The following is a 26,634-nucleotide window of genomic DNA, read 5'->3' on the forward strand; positions in this document are numbered from 1 at the left end:
AATCAATATGTTTAATGAACTGGATCAAAACATGAAAATTGATTTGCAGACTGATTTGAAAGAGTCATAACTAAAAAATTCCCCAAAGCATGACTTTGTATATGTTTTTTTTTTTTTTTTGTGAAATAGTCTTTAGTCTTAAGTTGACCATTCAACTATAAGCAAGAACCATGAACAACATTTATTTACAGTAATCTATATTTTGTCAAAACTTCCGCAACTTAAGCATAAAAACGGTTGTTGTTTTTTTATATATGAAATAAACAATTTTTGAATCATCATTACTGTGATTATGTTCATGTGGAGATGAGATTCAAATAATTTGCCACTATTAAGGATTAGGGTGTGCAAACCCCTCAGGATTCAGGCGAGCAGAAGCTCGGTGTCTGCGGTGTAACAGCACATGATGAAGGAAAGCAGAAACCAGCAGAAGTGACAGTGATGTAGGTGTCTCGAGAGAGTGATGTCAGAGGGGCGTGGCCTCGTCCTGCTCTTCTCGCTCCTGTAAATTACTTCTGTCAATCCTGACACCACCGTCACACTGACCTTCTTTCCGTTTCATCAAGGATAATTAGCTAGCAGAATTTATTTGCATTGTTAATTCCTTGCCCTCAACTATCTGTCTCGCACATAAACACACATGCACACCAACACATGCTCACACACACACACACACAGACACACAGACACAGACACACACAGACACAGACACACACACACACACACACACACACACACACACACACGCACACACACTAACTAATAAGCCTTTGATAGCTGCTGTTTGAAGCTGGCTCTTTAAAGCATCTTCCCCGGAGGTTTGCAGAAGTCAGCAGTCTCCATCAGAGTCTGTTTGTGACTCTGGGAATCTGAGGGGAACGTGTTTGGCTGTCCATATTTGTAATGAAAATGACCTACTATAACATTTTGTTTTCCTAAAAAAATTAAACAAAAATGTGTGTGTCTGTCAACTACTTAAATACATGTGTATATATGCATATATTTTATAAAATTAAGCACTGCTGAATGTGAGTGTGAATTAATTAAGTGTAGTGTGAAATTATACAGGTTAAGTTAATTAAACACAATACAATAGTGTTTTGGTGGTAAAATAAATATATGTGTGTTACTTTGGGTAAAAAGAACAGTGCCACAAAACCATTTTTTTGAGTGGTGCAATATAAGCCACTTTTCCCCCCATTTAAATATATATAAAAAAAATATATAGGCTATATAAAAAAAAAAAAAATACACAAAAAAAATAATAATAATCTGTTCCTTCATTTAAAAGCGAACTGGGATCATTTAATCAATTTAAGGTTATTTTTGATACCAAATAAAGTTAGACCCTAAAGTTGCCCTCTAAGATTTGTCACTATATTTAGAGTTTAGACAATGTCAAAATAAAGTAAACAGACATTTGCATTCAAAATGCATGCTAAGAAAAGTAGTGTGCATGACAACAGAGTGAACAAACAGCCAAGCAGACATCAGGCACACTGACAGCTTTTGTTTCATCTGCTCTTCAAGAAATAATCAAATGTTTCTTCAAGCGCCAGTCTTTGCAACTAAACAACAGCATTTCTTGTCAAATCTGAAATTGAAATTGATCTTACAAAGTCAATTGCAACACTGGCTGGAAGATGAGAAAAATTACCCTCAACTGCAGGCAAGTTTTCATTTCACAGGCATGTTTTGCTCACACTATAAAACAAATTTGTTGATTCGAAGTTATTGATCATGCTAATTTGAAATTTTAAGTTTAGTCAACATGATATGTGAAGTTGTATTATGTCACAATTTGTGTATTTGATTTATCTCAAGTTAAATCTGGTTTATTCTAAAAGTTACTAAAAAGTTCTAACACTAGATATATTTTTTACAATGGATGTGATGTTATTGGTTTGGTTTGGGAATGGGATGTTTGGCTGTTCTGAAAAGAAAGCAGGGATGCCGTCTCAAGAACTTTCTTAGTCTGTCCTGGGAAATTCAAAACAAGACAAAAAATTTCCTTGACACAAATTAGGACATTGATAAACAAACTACAATAATAATGAACAAATACTTTCAATGTCAGGGAAAAGGGGAAAAAAAATCTGGTAAATAAGCTGTTATTATTGAAATAAGAAATCCAGCAGCTTTAATTACTTCTTTATCAGGCTCTGGCATCCCTGCGGAGCTGTGTGAGTGTATATGTGTGTGTGTGTGTGTGTGTGTATGGCCTGTTTGCTGTAAGATAAACTGCAGTTTCTCTTGGCTAATAGCTGCCGCATACAAATGTGTCTGAAACTCCAAACACATTGGATCTCATGTGGCACGCCTTAAGACAGGACAAAACCACACACATCTATTAAACATTATATAACTGTACAATAGATCGGCCAATACTTAAAATACACCTTGAAAAAAATGCCACATCCATTAGAAAGGATAATCAAGAAAGAAATATAATCACTTCGCACTTAAAGCAGCTTAACGTCAGCAATGAAAGTAAACACAGATTCTTCTTCCTTTCCACTTTCATAACTGTTACAGAGCATTATAAAAATATTATAAAAATATTTTGCCAGGATGTTATTTTTTTTATGTAACAGGCTAATAAGTGAGCGAGACGAAGCACGTCTGCAGGTATGCATCCTTGAACAGAGTGCAGAAGAGCAGAAAGAATCGAGCAATGAGAGAGAAAGAGAGAGAGAGATAAAGTAAGCCTCAGGGCTGACGGCAACACACAGTCTAATGATGAGTTTTAGAGGCGACGTGCAGCGCTAACTACCCAGAATGCTTAGCTGCATGCTTCTCATTTGCTCCTTATATAACACCCAATGTTACCCAGTACACTTGTTCTGCAAGTGTCTCCATGTACCCGAGGCCATGGTTAACACCCTCTCTACAGTGCAAATTAGCATAGGACACCAATAAGCAACCCTCCACACACACCTCGGCAATAGAATCGCCATTGGCTAGTACATTTTTTAGTTCACTCGCCAGACTGATATACTATTTTATTATACGCATTTTATAATGCACCAAATCAGCTTATCTTTATAAAATGACACAGCTTTTTAAATATCTAAACGTACACTCTTATCATTAGTCAATCAAGCATTATATATTATCATATCATGATAATCAAGCTGTCAGAGTTATGTTATGTTTTGTCTTTAGCCGCGTTTCCACCGCAGGAACTTTCCCCAGGAACTAGGAACTTTGGGCTGGTACTCGATGTGTTTACACCGCAGGAACCAGGGTCTAAATGAAGTTCCGGGTAAATATTTCCCCCTCCGATAGTCCCTGCTCACGAGGTAGTACTTTTTCAAAGTTCAGGAGCTTTCAGGGGTGGGACTTGTGCGCTGCACAAGCTGATTGGTTGTGTTCACGCTGCATTTTGGTTGGATGACTCCACGCAGCATTTTATTTATTTTTAACCTCCCTTTTAAAAAAATCTATTGCGGTTCGTGTCGTGGCTTCATGCAGTAAGAGTTGTCTGTCTGCAAATATGGAATTTAATTAAAAAAAAACTGGTGGACTGGCGACGAGTTTCAGGCTTTATTAAGGGTATTTGTGGAAGAGGAAATGTTTGCGCGTTCGTCCCAGCATCTCACAATAACTGATAACATACGTTGTCTAATTTTATACGCATACGAGCTTTCTGAACACGCTTTAGTGCAGTGCTCGTCTATTTTGTTTTGTTAATTACCTCGTTAGTAAACCAATACATAACTGCAGCACAGTTTGAATCTCCTCCATACTTATTATAAATGTGGCGCTCAAAACTGATTACTGTACGTCACAGACTGGGAGGAGCAGTTGCGCGCAGTTTACCTTCCCGGTACTTTAGACCGCGGTGTAAACGCAGAAAGCAACCGGTCTGGGGCAAAAAAAGTTCCTGGGAAAAAAGTTCCTGGGACAAATTGTTCCGTGTAATTTCGGTGGAAACGCGGCTTTTGTGTTCTTCTGTTTGCTTACACCCATGTGTTTCTTTGATTCATCTCATTCACCTGTCCCTTGTTAATTAGTTCATTATTCCTCGTTTGGTTTACAGTCACATGTTTCCTGAGGTAATTGTTTCCATGTTGGTAATGTGTTGCAAGCCTGTTTCAAGTTATTTGGATTTAAGACTGCTCTCTTGATATTTAGTCTTCGTGGGTACACTGTGACACAAGCACTATTTAATGTCAGAACTTTAGTAATTAGAACTAATGAATGAATGCATATTTGTCATTTTAACTGAACTTAAGACAATAGTAATAGTAATAGATAATAGTAATTATTATTAAAAGATAATAATACTATTATACTACAACTAATTCTATAACAATAGACAAAGCATTGATGAGCTGCTGGGTTCATGAATATTAATCACGTAATCAGCGTTCACTTGAACTGATTTGCTGAAATCAAAAAAGGGAATGAGCGCCAGCCAATGAGATCGCTGTTTGCGCATTAGCTCCGCCCACTGCCGGAGAACCCGGCATATCTTCTGCTTGTTCTTAAAAGCTGAATAATTCCAAAGGAACTCTGTTATTTTGACAGTAAAATAATATTTTCTTATTTCTTATTATTTAGTCGCCCAGAGTGAAGATTTAGTCGCATATGCGTGTGATTTACTCGCATTGTAGAGGGTTGGATAAGACATATGTCTGTGTAAAAGCCTGTGGAATTTCAAAGGGATCCTATAGGGTTACCTTCACTTCGTGCTCATGAGAAGTGGACAGTGCTGTAGTGTGTGATGTATGTATGAAAGCCTTGATGTGTTTTTACAGTTGCTCCAGTAACAGTATCTCCCTACAGTAACCAGGTAATCAAATACACTTTTCTTTGTCCGTTTCAGAATTTTTGTCTGTTTTTGTACACACACTATATACTGTATATATAATGTGTGTGTGTGTGTGTGTGCGCAAATCATGGGCATCGATCATTTAAACTATCATTAACAAAATTCTACAGATCCCCCAGTCTAGTGACTTTATGTTTCTAACAGCTTTGTAGACTCTTGCCTGACATTACGTGAATAAGACAATGGGCCCTATCTTACACCCGGCACAATGCAGCGCCAAGCGCGACGCAAGTGTTTTTTGCTAGTTTCAGTCCGACGCAGTTTTCATTTTCACATCCTGCGCCACGTTGTTTAAATAGCAAATGCATTTGCGCCCATCTGTGCGCCCATGGGCTGCTGGTCTGAAAACGAGGTGTGTTCATTGTTGGCGTGTTGCTATTTTGAGGCAACATTTTTTTTGTTATTTAATTAGTGCGTTAGTAATGTGCGCCTATAGGCTGGTCCACAGCGCGCATACACTCTGCTTATACACACACACAGGGACGCACAGCAGCACACAAACATGCCAAATATTTAAAATAAAAGGATTACAATGTAAAAGATTATTATTGTGTACATAAAGATATGGCGGAATCCGGCTTGTCTCGTAGATGAGACTCTGATTGGTTTAACGCACATAAATCCCAAAACACACCCATTACTCATTAAAAGAATAGGGATAACCCTTTTAGACCATGCGCCTGGTGCGCCGACCATTTTTCCCGTCGTTAAACTAGCAAAAGTGGATTCGGACGCCCTAAGTGAACTTGCGCTGTGCGCTTTAGACCATGCGCTTAGATTGTTAAAATAGGGCCCAATGGGTCTTATGGATGTGTTTCTGATGTTGAAATAAACATGGATTCAGCTCAAGGTTTAGATTTCTCCTCTTTAATCTACTGAACAGTGCACACGGACAGGTCAGAGGTCAGGACTCCACCATGGCACCACACTGGCGCCTCTGAAACAGACATACTCTGGCATGCGAAAATTACATGCTACATGTACAACTGTTTAAATGCCATCTCATATTTCAGCCATTAACACAAAGGAATGTGGGTTTCTCATACTAAGAAATTCTTAAAGTCCCCCTGTGGTGAAAATCCAGCTTTTAATGTTGCTTATATGTCTGTGTGGTGTTTTTAATATGCTTTAACCCTCAGGGGTCTGAGATCACGCCGGCGTGATCTGCTCGATTTTTTTCCTTATGAGTTGATTGAGACCCGAAATTCTCTTTTGACTTTGATTTTACAAAACAAGTTTCATACATCAATCGATTCTGTTAAATGTGTATTATTTTTGTGTATACTCACAATAAAAACATAGTGTTGTGCTTTTTGCCAAATAAAGAAAAATAAACACGAAGCGAGTTCTGCCTACTCTCTGTCCGTGTAGTCCATTCTGAAACGCGTCCGAAAATAAACAATAACAAAGCGAATACTCAGTCAAACAGGCATTCAGACACACAGGCATGAAGCTTGAATTCTCTTCTTTTTAATGAAGTAATTTATATAAAAAACAAATATTCTCATCTTGTGAAATCTGTATTAAAAGAGAGCGATTCCAGTAGACCTCATTAGAGCTAATTCAAATGTAATGTGACTCCGCCCACGGAGAGCGCATGCTATTCAAACGCAAATGGCTGAGGTAATCCACGCAATCCTGTGAACGCCCCCATCAGCTCGACAAAACCAAAACACAAGTTTATTCAGAACATTACTTGTTTACAACGCAGCGCTGTGAGGAATAATGAGGAATACGAGGAATACGAGCTGAGGAATACTAGTAAGTTTTTCCTTCTCGGGTTTCTGTTTATGAATGAATGAACGGCATAGATGCGCGCTGTTTACCACAGCTGGCAAAAAACAATATTACGTGACAGTTCTCCATTATGGACGCGAGCGCGTTTTTAAAAAGCACTAAAGACTTTCAAACATTCACAGAGACCTCAAAACAGAAAGTACAACTCCTTTCTTTAAAACGAATTTCGTTTTGTATCAATTGTATCTTAATTTTAATATTTTTTCATTAACAAATTTCCTGTATTTAAAGTAAATATAGGCTAGCAATCACAACATAAGGTGCTTGAACTGGAGATCATCAACCAGACCGTAGCCTACTCGCCTCACATGTCTAAAAAATGTTAAATATATTTACAGAAAGCTGGTTCTAAACAAAACCATCCAAAACAAAAAAAACTATGTAGCCTAATAAATGTGCGTTTCTCCGGTGCGTTCACTAGCCTACTGCGAAGATCGCGAGTCAATAGCCTATCGTATTTTTTTAATATTTTTATATATATATTTTTTTTTATTGCACAAGTCATACATAAATTCATTCATTCATTCATTCATTATTACATGCATGAACGAATAAAAGAATAGAAAAAAAGGAACATGGAGAAGAAAATCTTATGATACCTGTCGCTTATTTGTGCACATCAGAAAAATAAATAAAAAACAGCTACTTTATAAATGGATCAACCCCAATCCTCACCCCAAACACCAAATATTTTCAGTAATACCTATCTTTACACTTAATTATCATCATTTTAAGCGTGTGTAAGCGTATTTCATGAAAACAACGTTACAGTCAGGTGAAATATGAAAGACAACATTTTGTTTAGTAGATTTGGGTACAGTTTTTACTGTAGAATATACTGCCTCGTCAAATAAGCTTTTGTTTAGCAATTTCTATATATAAAATAGCCTACTATTTTTGTCAAAAATAAAGTCATCAACTAAGATGTTAGCTGTTCCAATGTTGGCTATATTCAAAGTAATGAATACATAGATAAAATGTAGGCCTATAATCTTTTTTTTACAAAGAAAGAGTACACTTGAAATATTGTTGAAATTGTTGTAATTGTAACCTTTTTAATAAAATAGAAAAACATATTTACAAGATAGATGTAAGCAAAAACTTAAATGGTCCTTGCATTGTGGCTCAGTCAGTTGTCACACCTGAGTGAATGGCTCATTATGCAGAGTGGGTGTAAACCACTCCTCGTTCACGCCCCCCTCGCATATTGGCTTTCCAAGCAAAACCTGTTTTACATCAATTTAAATCAATGTATGGTTTTATGTGAACGATAAAGCAAGACTATTTTCACATAATTTTGAAGAAAAAACTATAGGCGATGATATCCTTTAGTCAAAAGTCTTATTGCCACATATTTAGTATGTGTTTTGTGGCCTTATTTCTGCAACTTTCATTTTTATTTTTTCCAATAACCACGCATAAACATTATTCTCTTAAAAATTCAAACATATACATGCATGTTGATCAGATATTTTGGTAGCCCTGTTTGTGCTATATAGAGTGAATTTACACCTTTGCCATTAACATGTTTATAAATAACTGAAAAAAGCACAAATGTCAGAGCATGTCAGAACACCTCCAGGGCCCAGAAAACAGCTCAGACTCCAGAGGGTTAAAGGAGAACTCCGGTCAATTTTAACATTGAGCTCATTTTTTTGTACATTTGGAGTGCTGTCAGTACAGAGAATAACGACAAAAATCGGTGTTGCCTACACCGTGTTATCCTCTTTTTAAAATTTGCACCCTGTTGACTTCAATGGGGCACGTTTTAAACCTGCTTTTAGTCTCTTAAGATCCTTGATGTGTCATTACAAGTGCACAGGTCATGTGAGTGATTCCTTTGGAGTGAACGCGGGTGAATCTGACTGCAGTAGATGTGAAAGATATGAATAAAAATGATGTTTATTCAGCCAGCGCACATACCTGTATTTACATCCTGTTTTCGGTCGAAGTCCATAGTAATCGATTGTCGAGTTCACGCGCGTGATCATAGGTACTAAACCAATGCACGTGAACTCGACAATCGATTACTATGGACTTCGACCGAAAACAGGATGTAAATACAGGTATGTGCGCTGGCTGAATAAACATCATTTTTATTCATATCTTTCACATCTACTGCAGTCAGATTCATCGTCAACGAGTGGATCTCTGAGCTGAGTGAGTGAGTGGAGGCGGGGCTCATTTGCATATTCATAGAACCGCATATACTAAATGAGCCAAGAGTGTAGAGTTACATTCAAGATTTTTTAAGGCATGAAGATTTTTTTAATGAGTTTTAAGGGATAAAATTATAGCCTGGATGCCAGCCGAACTTAGCCCCACCCACAAAATTTTTAGGTCGGGAAGTTCGGTCTGGACTCGATCCGTTGAGGAGCTATTATGCCCGAACAAAAATTGTTCGGACCAATACAATTGTAAGGGCGGGCTTTATACGATGATGGACAGATGAGCAACGTAACCATCTACGTCACCAACGAGCGCTTGGGTTGAATTCGTTAACAACAAAGATGACTGCCGCTGGAGAATTGAGATTTCACGAGTTCACACTTACAAATAAGTCAGATAGAATAAATGCATATTTGACGTGCTGTCCGAGGAGAGGCTCCAGGCTCGGTATTCGGCCCGAACCCAAAGTACTCCCCCCGTATTCCAGGCTGTGGAAGGACAAGCCGAGAATGAGTGGAGGGATGCTGAAAACTGTTAAGGAATGTTGGGTGAGTTGACAGAGTGAATACATGTTTCCTCTCATGCTGATAGGGTAGACATGGTGTTTGATGACAAGTTGATTAGATTGATTATGTGAACGTGCTCCTGCCGAACTTTGTTTATGAAACATCATGTATAGAATTCCGCCATCGCGTCTGTTATAGAAGATATCAACAGCGCATTAATTTTAAAAGAGGAACAGAGAACCGCGATCAAGGCATTTGATCGGAAACGTGAATGAAAACTTACTCCGTTGGTCTGATTGGTTGTAGGTCTATCCAATTGAGTGCAGAGGCATTTTCCTTCCTGATTCGGTTGAAACACGCCCCATAATCAAAGCTCAATGGAGCAGTATCAGACTCATATTCTGACTAGAATCTGAGTATGACGACATCAGGCTAATAAAATTATTGACTACAGGGGGACTTTCAAATTCTCAGTGCAAAACTAGAGGTACACATTTCTGTGCTATTTTGTGGATTTAAATGTGTAAAATGCAGGCAAAATTACATGCACAAGGTGTGAATGACGGCCTTACCAATGAAGTGGAAATTTTTTAAGCTTTCTAAGGACTTCCGTAGCTTAGCTCTTGTTAAGATACTGCAGAGACAATGTCTTGGAAATGTGCATCAGAATGCAGGTGTTATTCGCTGTGCAACTACAGTAATCCTAACGTGTTAGGCTTTTTGCTGTTTATATCTCACTGAGGTAGTTAGTTTACCGGTCGAGCGGCCAAGACATGGTCGATTTCTAGTCTATTCCATCTCAGTTATACAGTTTAACAATTGAACGAGTACATGGCTAACTGCCTCAGTAATAAAGTGCTTCTCTGCTAGAATGATTCCACCCCAGCAGGGCAAATTACTGCTCCTGTTGTGGTTACTTCACAAACTGCTGTGTCACTAAGAAATGAACCAATGCCCTCTCAGTCTTGTACTCCTTTCATATCTCGGTGTCTTTGAACTTCCATTTCTACTTTATTATTTGCTCAAAGGACTGAAACAAGGGTTGCAGAAGAGCAAAGGATGATCACATCAATATACCGTCCAGCCATGCAGAACGACCTAGAATAAAAGATACCAAAAACTAAGAGCAAGACACACAGGATTTGTAAATAATCATGAACCGGCCTACTTTTCACCTTCAGCATAAACATTTACTACAGAGAAAATAATCAGAGCAGAACATGGAGCTGAGTGCAAAATTACATCTAATGGGTCGGGAATCTCAGAAAACCTGTCGAGAACATATCTGGGTCACATTTAATTTAATCCCAAAAAAATATATATATTTAAAATGTGAATAATTTTTAGTTAACTGGTATTATTTGTTGCAAAGCCTTTGAACATATTTAAATGTGAAAAGAGTAGACTATGAAATAGTCACACATAAATATAATTGTCCAAGAATAGGCTTCATTTCCTTGAAATTTGGGTTGTTTAAAAAAAAAAAAAAAAAGGTAGTGTTTATTTCAGCAAAAAAGTGTTTATTTGAGCAATTCCGTCATTGAAATAAATATCAGTAAATATTGGTAACTTAAATAATATAATAGTTAAATCGATTTAAATATTATTATGAATTATTTAAATCTATTATATAAGCGTGTGAAACGTGCTTAACAAATAAACTTGACGCGCCTTACCATGTCTAATAACAAGCACAAACTGTGTTAAAAAGAATTTGACGTACAAGTAAAAATATAGGCTATCTGTGTCCTACAGTGTTTTTCTATTTTACCACAGTAAAGAATACGAATATAATAGGTCTAATTAAAAGCGAACCAAGGAAGAAACGTTTATAATCTCCTTCGAAAACGTGAGATTTGAGTAAAGAAACAAGAGATTCCATGCAGGGATGAGTCACGATTTTTTAATATTCGATTAGTTTATTTAATTATGGAATATCAAATAGGTTGTGCGATTATTCTCTAAAATAATCTCCATGTTTTCGATGCTGATGCGGTAGTGATGCGTTCATGTAACCAGAGGGTGACGCTGCCAATAACGCACATAACAGCTGTCACAAAGAACCGGCAAAAGTAATGATTATGAATATGTCAAATATAGCAATGAGACATTTTAATTGTTATTAATAAACTAGTGTTTTCTGTGTGAGTGTCGGCTGCAAAATGAAGTTGACGATGCTGACTCGTCATCTTCGCAGTGAATGCGCCTTGAGAGAAATGCACACTTCATACGGAATACATAACCATAAGCTAGTCGGTTCCTTTTCGTTTTGAATTGTTTTGTTTAAAAGTAGACAATTCAAGTTTTCTATATGGAATAACTAATGGAATATTGTTATATTCGCTGATAATCGGGTGGTCAGATCGCAAACCAGAATTAAAAGCCAACAAAGCTTAAATTTATGGGCTCATGCACAACTCTCTCATTCGTCATGAATCCAAACGTTTCCATGGCTGTGATGTAACATTTAATTGCTAACCTATTATTTATTTTGTAAACAAAGCTTTGTGCTTCACTCGTGTCATAATATTCATGTAAAACAGCATTCACATTCAAAAAATGTGTTTTGGCGGAGGTGCGGATGTCAAGTTTACCAGCACAGCCCTAGTTTTTTACTTTTTTATTTTGATTGCGTGATTTAATATGACCAGAACATGTTTTCGTGAGATTCGTAACGCTCGGGCCTGAGAGTCTGAACATAGGCCTACATGAGACAGTACATGTTTGAAGGAAAGCAGTTTCTACTGTGATAAGCAGTCTGAAGGATTACGAAGGATCTCTTTCAGCATTCAGTGACACCGTAAGACAGCCGAGCGGCGGTCTGTGATGTGAGGTCATACCTCACACATCCTCAGGGAAATTTCAACCAAAATTCAAGCTCTTTCTTCATTTATGACCGTGGCTGATGATGCTTAACACTGCATTTGAAATGACAAACCAATGTAAATACGACTGAAATGCCTTCTCAGGGGCCAAGTGCTTTGACGGCCTAAAACCTGATGAAGAATAACTCATCATAGATACACACACATATGCCTATAACGCGGATTCAATTCACCATCATTAACGTCTGTCGTAAGTCTCACAGATTAACAAGACATATTAAATTGGTAACCATTTAAGAAGCATGTCATGTTCACAAGCAATAAGATTTTAACTAGAATTTATGATCCAATAAAACATGAATTAAATCCAGGGCCAATCGTCACTGCCATAAGGAAATCCATTAGGAAACATAATGATTAATCATAAATATCTTAATAATATCTACACCCTCTTTCACATATTCTATTTTGCCATTGTTTCAAACCTGTATGGCTTTATTTCTTCTTAGGAAACAGGGTTATTATTGCTAACCAAATCCCCCCAAAAACCTTTTCATTACTTGAAATAATAAAATAAAAAATAAAAAATAAAAAAATAAACAATTTTAACTTCAGCTAGTTGCCAATGCAACATTTCTCATTTTAATTTAGTTTAAGTTGAAGTACTAAATTAACTAAAACTAAATAAACTAAAACTAAAAACTATACAAACATCTTTAAAATAAAAACCTAATTAAAAAATTAAAAAATTCTAAAACTTTAAAATTTAAATTAAATTCAAAAAATATTTTGTGTTTGAAAGTCATTCAGACTTGAGGGTGAGTAAATGATGACATGCAGAATTGTAATTTTTGGGTGAAATATCCCTTTCATGCAAATGCTCAGTTGGAAAGTTCATGCTTTTATGCAGCTTTAAACGTGATGTTTCTGAGGAAGACTGCTTGAAAGAGCATGCATAGCACTTCATCCAAAGAAAATTACAGTATAACGTGCAAACAATAATACATGATATGTGCAGAAAATGAGTAAAAAAAGAATTGCTATCTCTAAGCTTCAGCACACATTTGCCCTGTATATTTAGTCCCAACATCAATTGAAATGAGACGCGTTCCTCTGTTGCATCTCCTCCAGTGTCAATTATTCAACAGCTAGTCTCAGATCAATTTAAGGTGGAGAAGAGAATCGAAATGCTTAGAGGAAAGGATTTCAAACATTCTACATTTCTGTGCCTCTCATCTGGATCAAACAACATCCACACTAACAGAGAGATTACAGAGGCTCGGAAGACACAGATTCAGTACAGCAGTTTAATGAGAACGCAATGAAGGTTAGTGTGACATTCTGAACTTCAAAGAAAACACAAACAAATAAACAACTGAATTAATGAGCCATAACAGCTTGAGTTACATGTCTGTAACCATGTTTTTGGCTTCTTAAAAATTCACTATGAAGTACCTTTTACTGCCTTGGATTACAACAGTATATGATGATTGTAATCATGCAGTCTCATGGTAGACTATATTTAATATTTATATATATATATATACAACCCGCTGCTTTAAGGGTTGTAAACAGCTGGAAAGAGAACATTAGAAGCAGATGAACAGATTTATAAAGGGCTGTATTTAGCTGCGCTCATTCAAATGTAATGCTGATAATTTATGCATATTCTTCACTAAGTGCAACAGCAGCGTGTGCATGTGTGTTTATGCATGTGATTAAGACTGTAGATCCTCCTCAAACAGAGCTGGTGAGTGTTCTTCATCATTCATATTTCATCACGCTGCACATTCTCTTCACAGACATCAGTCACACACTCTTCCCTCCAGCATCAGGTGCTCCTTCTGTCTGTTCTCCTCGTCTGGCTCTTTCTTTCTCTGCAGGAGTGGGCTTATAATGTCTCTGTAGTGTGGATTTAACAAGAGTGATTTAGGAAGAATGGATGGATGGATGGATGGACAGATGGATGGATGGATAGACAGACAGAACAATGGATGGATGGATGGATGGATGGATAGACAGACAGAACGATGGATGGATGGATGGATGATGGATGGATGGACAGATGGGTGGATGGATGGATGGATAGACAGACAGAACAATGGATGGATGGATGGATAGACAGACAGCGCAATGGATGGATGGATGGATGGATGGATGGACAGACAGAACGATGGATGGATGGACAGACGGGTGGATGGATGGATAGACAGACAGAACAATGGATGATGGATGGATAGACAGACAGAATGATGGATGGATGGACAGATGGGTGGATGGATGGATGGATAGACAGACAGAACAATGGATGGATGGATGGATAGACAGACAGCGCAATGGATGGATGGATGGATGGACAGACAGACGGGTGGATGGATGGATAGACAGACAGAACAATGGATGATGGATGGATAGACAGACAGAACGATGGATGGATGGACAGACGGGTGGATGGATGGATAGACAGACAGAACAATGGATGATGGATGGATAGACAGACAGAACGATGGATGGATGGACAGACGGGTGGATGGATGGATAGACAGACAGAACAATGGATGATGGATGGATAGACAGACAGAACGATGGATGGATGGACAGACGGGTGGATGGATGGATAGACAGACAGAACAATGGATGATGGATGGATAGACAGACAGAATGATGGATGGATGGACAGATGGGTGGATGGATGGATAGACAGACAGAACAATGGATGGATGATGGATGGATGGATAGACAGACAGAGTGATGGATGGATGGATGGATGGATGGATGGATGGATGGATGGATGGATGGATGGATGGATGGACAGACAGGTGGATGGATGGATAGACAGACAGAACAATGGATGATGGATGGATGGATGGATGGATGGATGGATGGATAGACAGACAGAACAATGGATGATGGATGGATGGATGGATGGATGATGGATGGATGGATAGACAGAACGATGGATGGATGGATGGATGGACTGACAGACAGAATGATGGATGGATGGATGGAGTAATGGATAGAGCAATGGATGGATGGATAGATAGATCGATAGATAGACAGTTTGTGCAAATGCACACCTTTTACCAAACCTTAGTCAGATATGCTCACACACACACACACATGCAGTGATGTGATGGTGAATTTAGCTGCTCGTAGTGTTAAATGTCTCCTGCAGGTGTGTATGGCAGGTAGCCCAGTGATGCTGAGGAAGGAGGTGTGTGTTTACCCTGCTGCAGTACACCACTGATGGAGAGCTGAGTAATTGATATTTTGCTAAAGTGTAACTCAGCTCAGTGGGGGACTGGGCCCCTGCCAACCACTGGAAACTAAACCTATGTCATGGATCAGCAATTCTGTGTGTGTGAAATGCCAAAACGGAAATGGCATGTTGTAATTTCTGCCCACTGCCCTGTTAAACGCATTAGCTGATCTTTGGAAAGGCCTTTCTAACAGCTTCAAGATGTAAGCCGGCAAGCAGCAGAGAGAAATAAACACATGGCGTCAGTCTACTGAGCAGGTTTGCCGATAACGAATGACTTTTGTGGGAAAAATACATTTGCAAATGTCTATGGGATAAAATTACCTGTCTGAATCCCCTCATCTATTTGCATGCACAGAAAGTGATGCTATATATTGGATTTCTGTCAAGGTTTGTGTGTAGGTTTTACATTTATGTCATTTATAAGTTGCAATTTTATGTCGCTCCAGTTGACACTTCATGTCATTCTGGGAAAAGATACCTAGAGGAGTTTTCCTGTATGGTGGAGCATGTAGTGCATGAAGTATTTTCAGGACATCTTGAAAAGGCCTTGCAGTTCTTGAACTCAAACTCTAGATGCTGAGCATTTCGGTGAAATCCTTTGGGGGAGACTATTTTTGGCTTTCAGGTGACATCATTAGCTATAGCACAAATGAGCAGAGCCGAGACAAGATTAAATGACACCAGAACAGGCTCAGAAAATAGGAAAGTAGAGGCAAGATGATTAGAGAAAAGAGAAAGGAAGAATAGAGGAGAAAGATAAGAACATATGAACACAGATGAGATTAGACAAGTTGGAAAGATGATATTTAATAATATAACAGGGAAAAGAATAGCGTAGAGATGAGATGAGAAAACAAACAAAATGAGCGAAAGAGGAGATGAGATGTAAACAGAACTGGCTCAAAGAAGAGAAGACTTGATTACACAACTTGACTAAACAGTAAAACATAAACGAATAAACCCTCAACAGAAGCAACATAATTAGTGCTGATTTATTCTTATTGTCATGTTGTGCTTTATCTTCATGCTTGATTAGTACCATGTGTTCCACAGTGTAATTGTCAATACACACTGCTCAGATTTGAGAAAATCATTTTGGTAATAACCAGCCAAGAAAATCTGCTAGTCTGTGGAGAACACTGATGTAAACCAAAGGACGGGTGAGAAATGTTGCTCCGACTACAATGATATCATAGCCTGGAAACCCAGACCTAAATCTGAAAGATTAATGGTCTGGCGTCGACTAACGACAATCGGCCAGCTCGAGGGGCGGCACCAAGCATGCATTTGAAAATCTCACGGCACGCAATTGGATAACACTACGACCAATCACAACAAGCCTCATACGCTTAGCTACCAACAGAGCTAACTGGTAGATTAGACTCTTGCCGTATCCGGTCGGCAAAACAGCAAAAACGCCCTTCTTGCAAAGGAACGATTCGAGTGGCGTCTTCTGTTCCTCTTTTAGAGATAAAGCCAAGTCTAACTCGTTCAGTGTAGCGGCCAAAGCCGTTTCAAACAACTGGTGTTCATCCATAGCCATCTTGCAATGTTTACTAATGACTCGTCATCTCGCCTCTGGCCCGCCTATATCAGATAACCCGATGTGATTGGTGCAGCTCAGATAGAGGGGCATATTTAATGAGCATCATTACTCGACGCCAGAGTAACTCGCTGAGCAAATTCAACGTTGCTCTCGCGAGAACTCTGGATTACCAGGGTAATGATATCACAGACATACAGACCTAAACTACAGACCTAATAATTCCTGCACAGGTTCAGCCCACATGCTGATTCGTGGCTCAGAATGCACATTTAACGCACACTTTGGATCGAAAGCATGAGAGAGCGTGGCCCAGTTTCAAACACAGTTGGCATCATATAAGCCCACAATTTTCTTCCCTCTAACTGAACTCCCCAGATTAGTACGCAGATATATTACAAAAAGACAAACACCCTGATTTATACCCTGTGGTGTCGTGCTATGACTAGAACCGCCTTTACATGAGGATGTTGAATTTCAGTGAGCTGTAACCGTGGACTAAAGCAAGCAGCCGCATCGCCTCTTTGTCTAAGAACAGAGTCTGAGATTTATCTTCATGTAGTATCAGCACCTCCATATTCCTCATGTTTGAACATGAATCCTGCTGCAGTGTACGGCACACTCACATAACACATATCGCCTATCTGTGTGTGTGTGTGTGTGTGTGTGTGTGTGTGTGTGTGTGTGTGTGTGTGTGTGTGTGTGTGTGTGTGTGTGTGTGTGTGTGTGTCTGCGTGCTGTTATCTACCACAGGGTCAGAGGGCCAGGCATGGAAAAAAACACACTATCAGAGCTGCAGGCACAGGTAATCTACTCAAATATGCCCTCAAATGAACTTGCATCTTTAAACACAAACACACATACACACACGCACACACACACACCTCTTTGCTTTGAGCAGAGGAACCACAGCAAGGCTTACCGAGAACAGAGGCAGCTATCAGAACGCTGCACATGTTCCAATCCCGTGGAAGAGTGTGTGTGTGTGTTTCTTCCCCTCACAGTCCTGTGAGATGGAGGGCTGATAAGCTTCATAACCATCAGCAGAATAACAATAACAAACCACTGAGAACAAAATGCCTGGTTTGGCTGAACTTTTTACAGTTTCCCTCAGTCAGCATGGGAGAAGGCAAGAAACATTTCAAGGAGTTTTTTGGGAAAATATATTTAAGCAAAATCACAAGAGTAAGACTGCTTGTTTTGAAAATCAGCCCATTTTTGGTTGTAGGTAGCCTGACTACGTCAGACTTCGTACTTCCACTCAATTTCATTTCGCTTCTGTACTCAGTCTGAGACACCGTCAGAGCTTTCCGTTTTCCTCCGGCCTGAAAACAGCCGGCCAATCAACGAACAGAGGGCGGGCTGAGAGCCGTGACGTAGACGCTGATTGTACCGTGGATGCGTAGATTTACTTCACATAATCTGCAAAAGTCGTTCACAGCCATGTTCACTCTGGTATTTCGCTCGATGGTTTTGTTTTTTGCATCATACATGTGTTTACAGTGGAAGTTAGATGCGGCTGAGCATGCGCATAACACACGCCATAACCAAACGTTATGTGATTGGCTTACAGGTAACCAATGATTTTAAACTTCAGACAAGCGCCCCCCCCCCCGCGAGAAAGAAAACGCTTTTCAATTATGCCATGCCAGACTCTGTCTACGAAGCAAAGCGAAGTAGCAGAGTTTGGTATTACCAGGCTAGGTTGTAGGCACAAGAAGCAGCTAATATTCAGACCAACAGTGGAGTACTGCTTTTATGCAACAGTTCAAGAAGTTCAAGAAGTTAATATTGAGTTACTTAGATGTAATGCATATTAATGCCAGACCATTTTTTGCACTGACATTGGAAATAATTTTAACCAAAGTCACAGATTAAAGGTACAATATGTAACTTTTTTGCTTTAAAAATAGCATAAAAATAAATCAGTTGAGTGAATGATTTAAATGATATACAAAGGCAGTGGCAGCATTCGAAATCGCATTCTCTCTGAGTAGGCATTTATTTTATATAAGTAATTAATAAATATTAATAATATATAATAAATAATAAACTGCATAATTGGGACATACTACATCCATCATGTTGTCATTGTCATGTGACCCACCAGCGTCGGTTGTGTCACTCACTGCCACTCACAAATTCTCTCCCCTGGCCTAATGGGACAGTAAAGTGTCCATCAGATACGCACTTAAGAATCTCAAATTAAGTAGTAAGTCCTCCGGGTACATTTCACCTACTGTACTCTAATTTTGGACATACTACTCCTCACGCCTACTACAGTATATAGCAAGGAAGTATGGCATTTTTGATGCAGCCAGTCACTTGATCATGTTTTGAACAAATCAGATGAATTATTGAGTCAATTAATCATTTAAATTAGTCACTTGTCTCCACCTACTGGTGTAAAGATGTAACCTGCAGAAAAATTGTGACCAAAAAAAATTCCCCAACAATATATATCCTTTCATCTCTCTTTCTCGGTCTTCCTCAGTCAACATGCAATTGCATTCAAAACTACTTTATTTCCATAGTGATGAATATTTGCATGGGAAACTGGATATTTAACTGGACAGGATGGTATAAAGTGGGTGTTTAAAAGCAGAATCAGAGCTGAATGTGACTTTGCAGTGGATTGTGGGGGCTTTTTGACCCTGACGTGGAGGCTGAAGTTCAAGTTCATCCTCAGAGCATCTCCTAGGTGGCATCAGATGAGAAGGAATGTTGTTTTGGAGGTTGCAAGTTATTCATTTTTCTTCTTTGGAATAACATGTTCTGATGAATAATGAGCAATAAGAGCAGGAATGTGTATTGAGAACGTAAACAGCATCAGTTTTGATGTTGACTTTAATCAGATCTTCCCGCTGTGCAACAGGGTAACTTCATTAAACAAAGTGAATATTTGCCAAGGCTAACAGTGATTACGTATGGAACCTCAAAATTAAAAGGAAACGACCATGAAAAGCTCTTTGCATGACCCACCCACCCCTGCTCCAGTCAGTCAGACCACCTGCTGAATCTAACTTCAGCTCAATTCCTGTTTGCCATGTTCCCAGAATGGTAATTATCTGAGTGTGAGAGGAATCAAAAATACAGCCAGTCTACAGCCAGCGTTTCTTTAATTTCACATCTGCACCATTCCTAATTGCACAATGCATGCAATGAATTGAGATAAAATAACTGTCGTTGGAGATCATCATGACGTGCTAGGACAGTAATATGCTGTTTGAGAGAGAGAGAGCGAGAGAGAAAGGGAGAGAGTATATTCTTACCTTCTAATACAGTAAGTTTAGCGCTAGTGTTAATTTCTCCAACGCTGTTGGTAGCCGTGCACTCATAAATGGCCTCATCTCGATGTGTCCGTAATGGCTGGATCCGCAGCACAGAGCCTGAGCCGTCATCAAACTCCACTACCTGACATGCACACAGAGATGTACAGATGATATTAGATATTTCCAGCATCAAAAATCAAAGGTTGTTCTTCGAATAGACAATCAGACATGTTCACTGACCAGCATGTATAAACACATTAACAATCAGTTGTCTAAAATTATATTGCAAGGTTATATGTATTAACAACACACTCTTCTAAAGGTCCAGTTTGCATTAAATTAGAATATATACCAGTTAAAGTAATGGTTTACCCAAAATTAATGCATGAATGAATAACTAAATGCATAAATAAATTTACTGCAAGTTACTGAATGGCTTGTATAGTGTACTTGTAGATATAGTATAACGTATAATATATTTTATAATAAAGTGCATGTTTCGAATGGACTACTTTTATGAATCTTTGTCCTTTTGAGGCTTGACAGTATAAATTATCATCCAGTTTTCTCGCATGGACAAAAACATTCTCATTTTGTGGTCCATGGAATATAAAAACAAATTCAGGGTTGAAACAACATGATGGTAAAACTGTCATTTCTTTGCGCTTACTATCAAAATCATGACAGAAATAGCAATAACAAGCCAAAATGTCTTGAGATCCAAAAAGTGGTAAACCCAGCTGGAAACAAACTCACTCACTCTTATATGTGACCCTGGATCACAAAACCAGTCATAAGTCGCATGGGTATTATTTGTGGCAATAGCCAACATGAGTATGAGCCAAAATTATTGATTTTTCTTTTATGCCAAAAATTATTAGAATATCAAGTAAAGATCATGTTCAGTGAAGATATTTTGTAAATTTCCTATTGTAAATATATAAAACATTTATTTTTGTGAGTGAATGCAGCACAACCACGAACATAAATGGACAACTTTAAAGGCGATTTTCTCAATATTTAGATTTTTTTTCACCCTCAGATTCCAGATTTTCAAATAGTTGTATCTCGATCAAATATTGTCCTATCCTAACAAACCATACATCAATGGAAAGCTTGTTTATTCCGCTTTTAAAAAAATGACCCATGTGACTGGTTTTGTCGTCCAGGGTCACATATGAAAGTGATGTTTCACATACAGCGAGATCAGCTCATGTAGTGTAAATGTACTGCACTGGTTGTGTGAGACGCAGAGAGTTAAAGTAAGCGAGATGCCGGCGCTGTCAGACCCCGTCTCGTTCACGCTCAATCAGCTCAGCTGACAGTGTGAGGAGGGTCGTCTCAGGGAGCCCTCATGCCTGCGTTGCCGTCAGACTCTCTCTGTTTTTAGGTCGACTGCCAAATTGAGATCAACCTGAGCACCCCTGCTGGAGCCCCGTCCTGTCTATACTGATGTTGAAAACAAACGCAACATTTCCTGGAATTAAATACTTCAGTTTGAGTTTATCAGCTTTCACTAGAATAGTGTATTTTTGCCTTGTATTTTTGTTTTGTAGTATCAATTTCTTCTTCTCTTTTATAATTTTATTTAAGATTCAAAAACATTCATGGTTTCTCATGATAATTTTCCTGTTTTTGTGACTGTAACTTAAAGACTTATATATAAAATGATATAATGAGGAGTGCTTCTCATTCAGGACAGGCAGAATTGCTGAATGGGCACTGATGCATAAACATGAGCTGTTCAATTGCTTATAGTTGTGGGATCATAATTATAATGATTTTAGAGCCATTTTTGCAGCTTAATTAAAATAAATGGTCTAGTCCACTTGAGGTGCCAGACTCTATGGCTCTGCTCCAACATATAGTGAGATGCCTTGATCTCAACTGACACCTCAAATGTGTCTAAATAGGCAAACCCTAGCAAATAGTTTTTCATAATTGATTTCAGTAGTCTTGATTTAGCATGTTGTTAAGCTAAATATAGTAATATAATAAAAAATTGTAATTAAATTGAATTATATTTATAAATGCTTTCTGGAATTAAAGTGATTTTAAGTATATATCAATTTATCTTGCTTTCTCATGCTGCCTAATTTTTGTGTTATGAATGCGTCTATGAAGATTTATTATTTATTACAATGATGATGATGATTAAGTCTGATTATTTATTAGATGATTGTGATTACTTCTTATGTTGGCAGCTCACTAGATATAGTATATTAGTCACAGCACTTAATATTTATACATTTAATATTTATGATAATGATATATTATTTATAATCAATTACTATTATTATTATTATTATTATTTATTCATTAATTAAAGATGATTATGAATGCGGCTCATGTTGGCAGCTCTCTAGGATTTGGAACAGAGAGTTAGTATATTAGCCATGGCCGGAAATGTTTTAGGCATACTAAAGTGTCCACGTCAGACCTGTGCCACCTGTACTGCCACCTGTACAGCTGCTGGATCTGCCAGCCGAGACAAAGACTGCATCAGTGCCAGGACAGTGAAGGATGAGCTCTCTACTGCTGGCCGGAGAGCAGGGTGACCTGTCAGACCTCCTCTGCTCACTCCTCCAAAAACGTCACATCTGACTGTCCGGGGCCAAACAGAGGCCACAATACACTCATCATCAGCAGTAGCATCAGGTCCAGATGAGCCTCTCGTTTCAGGCCAGAATAGAGAGATCTGCTGAAGTCTGGGGTGGAATCGGGGCAATGGTGTTGGCTTGCACTCACAACATGAATATAAAAATGTGATCAGTTTTGGAGTGCAGTTATCACAGGTACAATCCACCTGGAGTAACCTGGTGTAAGTGTCTTGGTCACAAACAATGGTTATGGTTAAACACCACTGCTGAATATATAACAGTCAAATGCACTTTTAGCTTAGTTGTGAGTTTGCAGTCTCAACATGTTTTCTGACATGTTTTGGTTTTTGAGAGTGGTTGAAGTAATGGGGGCAGTTTAGCGGAGTAGCTACGTTTAGCAGAATTTAATCTCTCTCGTACAGCCCCTTTAATTTTCCAGTCCAAAAATAAGTGCTGCATTTCTCTTTTTTGCCGTCAAGCGTTTTTTTGGCCTTGCCGTCAAATTAAAAATACATCTCCCTGCCATCTCAGTGACCATAGTTTATAACCTGGGATCAAGCCTGCAGTACTTGCAGACCACATACATAATTTGAGCTCACGGCACATTATATCAATGTGACACTTGTGTCGGTAGGGTTGGGTATCTTTGAATTGCAACAAATCCGATTTCAATTCTGCTTATCGATTCCGAATTTTGATTCCAATAAGGTAAAAAATAAAACTTAGATATCATTCACATTTAGTCTTATTGCATTTAATTGTAGCTGAATATCATAAACAAAAATCAACAGGCTAAAGAACACTTACGCAAGGAACGTTTGCCTGTGGATTAAAAATACCATAGAAAAACAACTAGCCTAACTAATATAGATTTCGAGCATTATTAAACACACAGTAATTAAAAAAGAACAAATAAAAAATTAGCAATCGCAACAAATAGATGCAAATGAACAAAGATATGATTGAAATAAAGTGTTTCAAGGTATTTTCAGGTATTCAGGAACATAAACTGTAATCAACACTGCACTTTATAAATAAAATATACATCACAAATATAGTAAAAAGGGTTATTCAGTCAAGAATAAGTGAATTTTCTCTTTGTCTTTTGTATGATTAGTGTTATTATAGAGACGGCAGCAGGAATATTAGGCTCAACGGATCCAACATAGTTACACATGCCTGCAGAACAAAACGAAAAAGAAACAAAAAAACAGTGTGCCAGTCGTCTCGCGCTTGAATGGTTTAAAATCACATTAAAATCACTTTTTCTGTGCGCACATTTTGGATGCGCTTGAATGGTTTAAAATCACATTTTCAGCGAGCGCGTTTTGGGTGTGTGCACAGCACAGAGAACAGCGCGCGAGTCGTTTAAAGTCATAGAAATGCTCACAAAGGAATCGATAACGGGGAATCGAAATTTTAATTTTATTACAAGTATCCAATTCCTGACCTCAAGATTTTTGATTCCAAACCCTATGGATCTGTCGGTCAGATCAGCATAATCTCAGCTGTACAGATATCAGCACTGCGGTATGAACTCAAAGAAACACTCGACACTTCCCTGATGTTCTCTAGAGCCCAGAGCAGGTCATGATAAAAGCTGAAAACCTCTCACACATGATCTTAATCAAAGAGGGCTGCTGTATTATGTGGGATGCCTTGAAGCCACTGGTGAAAATAAATGGTAAGATCTTTGTTGCATCTGATTTAGTGTTTCCGGTAAAAGTACAGCTGGCAGAAAGCAGGTAGATTTCCCATATGATGCTCGACATCTCATCTGATCAGAGCGCATGCACAAACAAGACACATTTCATTATTTCAAACCCACCTCAAAGCGCTGTGAGCTGACTTTCTTGCCCTTCTTCATCCAGGTGATTCGTGGTTTGGGCTCCCCGACCGCCTGGCACACGAAGGACGCCACGCCTCCTGAAATCCCTGTCTGATCTTCAGGAGTCTTAATGAAACTGGGCATGCCTGCGGGAGAAAGAGAGAGAAGCATTAAAGTAAAATATCAAGTCTAAAAATATAAATCTCAATCTTTATTTGAATGGAAAACAGAAGCTTGAACATTTTGGATAATAACTACTTTTGTGTCACCAGAGTCATCTTAGTTAACTAAAACTACAACTAAAAACATTAAAAAACATTTTTATTATTTAACATACTTGTAAATGTTTTTCAAAAAATAAAAAATCAGCTTTATTTCAGATTTTCATTTGGTTTAACGTGATATAATATATAATAACTGCAACTAAAATAATAATTAATACATTGATATAGACATTAAAAAAACTATATGAACACAGCAAAATACTACAACTAAATAAAACAAATTACAAAAATATATAAAACTATAATAGTATCTCAATGAGACTAAAATAACACAGTGCATCACAAATAGTATGTGTTTGGAATGACATCCTAGGGTGATGTATTCCTTTAAGTCTCTTGAGTTATGAAGGAGCACTCACTCAGCAATAAATCTTGGAGCGTTGGAACAAAAGCAGATCTTTTCACAGTGTCTAAACCCTGCCTTGAGCTAGACCTCCAGGACAGTACAAGTAATGTTCCTCCATGTGCATTGGGTCACGTCCCTCAAGGTGAGAAACAATAAATACAGGCAATATGAGGGAATTCTATTTCCCCTAATGCCTAAGCTCTCCGCTTGGCTGTATTTGAGATAACGATAAACTGTTTATAAGCCATGAGAGCTTCATCTCTGAGGATGTATCAAAAGCATAATTAAATGCTCTGACAGAATACGAGCCATGGCAACCCAAACAAATTGAGCTCCCTGTCCACCGCCATCCCCTGGTGAAAGGATGGCGTGCCTGTAGAGGAACAGAGCGCTGACGGGAACGTAATTAAAGATTCCAGCCATCCAGTGCGCCGCAGGGAACAACAGATATATCATAACGTGCACTGCCTGCTTTGTTTACCTCTGTCTCTGGATACAGATGCATAATGCACACGGCCGCCTTCGCTGGAGACAATGTCTTCATCTTTTCTTTGGCAGGAGCTGTCTCGGCACCAGTTCCTGTCCAGGAGACCTTGTCATTTTCTCCTTCTCTAATTCTCTCGCTCTCTCTCTCTCTCTCTCTCAGAAAATAGTCTGCCAACAGATTATCTGACTTCACATGAGGTTTATGGCAACTTTCCACAAAACACAAATCTATCTATCTATCTATCTATCTATCTATCTATCTATCTATCTATCTATCTATCTATCTATCTATCTATCTATCTTTGAGATTGGAGGTTTGCCAAATTAAGCTTCTGTGGACAGTTTTGTCCTTAAAATATAGTTAAGCAACCCAGACACACATTCTCACACTGATGGTGCATGATAACTTACAACCAAATCGCAATCTTATTCACACTTCAAGATGATTGGTTCGGTATATATCCATCAGACTCCCCTGAAACACCAGAGGTCAAACTTCATCTCATGACTGATTTATCAGACAGTCACCCTGCCTGCTGACCTACGACCCTGGATGTTTCACACAAGACAGGTATTACAGACTCACAGTCACACAATGCTCTTTGTGCCCGCTAGCATGCTGGCCTCCTGCAATATTTACCGTGTTGACTTTCATGTGTGTTCTTGAGGCAGCGCAAAGCAATCTGGCTCGCAATGTTTCTGCCCTCACTCTGCCTTACCAAAACGCAGGACACTGAGGTTTCTTTTCATGTTATCTGCCATTCACAGGTGTACAACAAACACTACTTCTATCCCAGATTCCCTGTTTAATCCCATCTTTCCCCATTCTCTCCCCATAAATGGCATCCACTTTGAGTTTGAGTTGATTCTATTGCTCAT

The 26,634-nt window shown here is 38.5% G+C and overlaps 1 protein-coding gene across 8 annotated transcripts in view; it reads right to left on the reverse strand.

Moving 5' to 3' along the window:
• The window catches only part of ptprfa (protein tyrosine phosphatase receptor type Fa), a 226,679-nt gene that overhangs the window by 108,072 nt on the left and 91,973 nt on the right, over positions 1 to 26,634 (reverse strand). For all 8 annotated transcript variants that reach the window (XM_084128827.1, XM_084128826.1, XM_084128824.1 and 5 more), the window contains exons 3-4: positions 24,640 to 24,785; positions 20,212 to 20,353 (exon numbers count right to left, since the gene is read on the reverse strand). In XM_084128827.1, coding sequence (XP_083984953.1) covers positions 20,212 to 20,353; positions 24,640 to 24,785 — 288 coding nt within the window. The remainder of the gene's footprint in view (positions 1 to 20,211; positions 20,354 to 24,639; positions 24,786 to 26,634) is intronic.

The sequence above is a fragment of the Abramis brama genome (genome assembly GCF_963993115.1).
Source record: "Abramis brama genome assembly, chromosome: 11".
In the NCBI taxonomy this organism is placed as follows: domain Eukaryota; kingdom Metazoa; phylum Chordata; class Actinopteri; order Cypriniformes; family Leuciscidae; genus Abramis; species Abramis brama.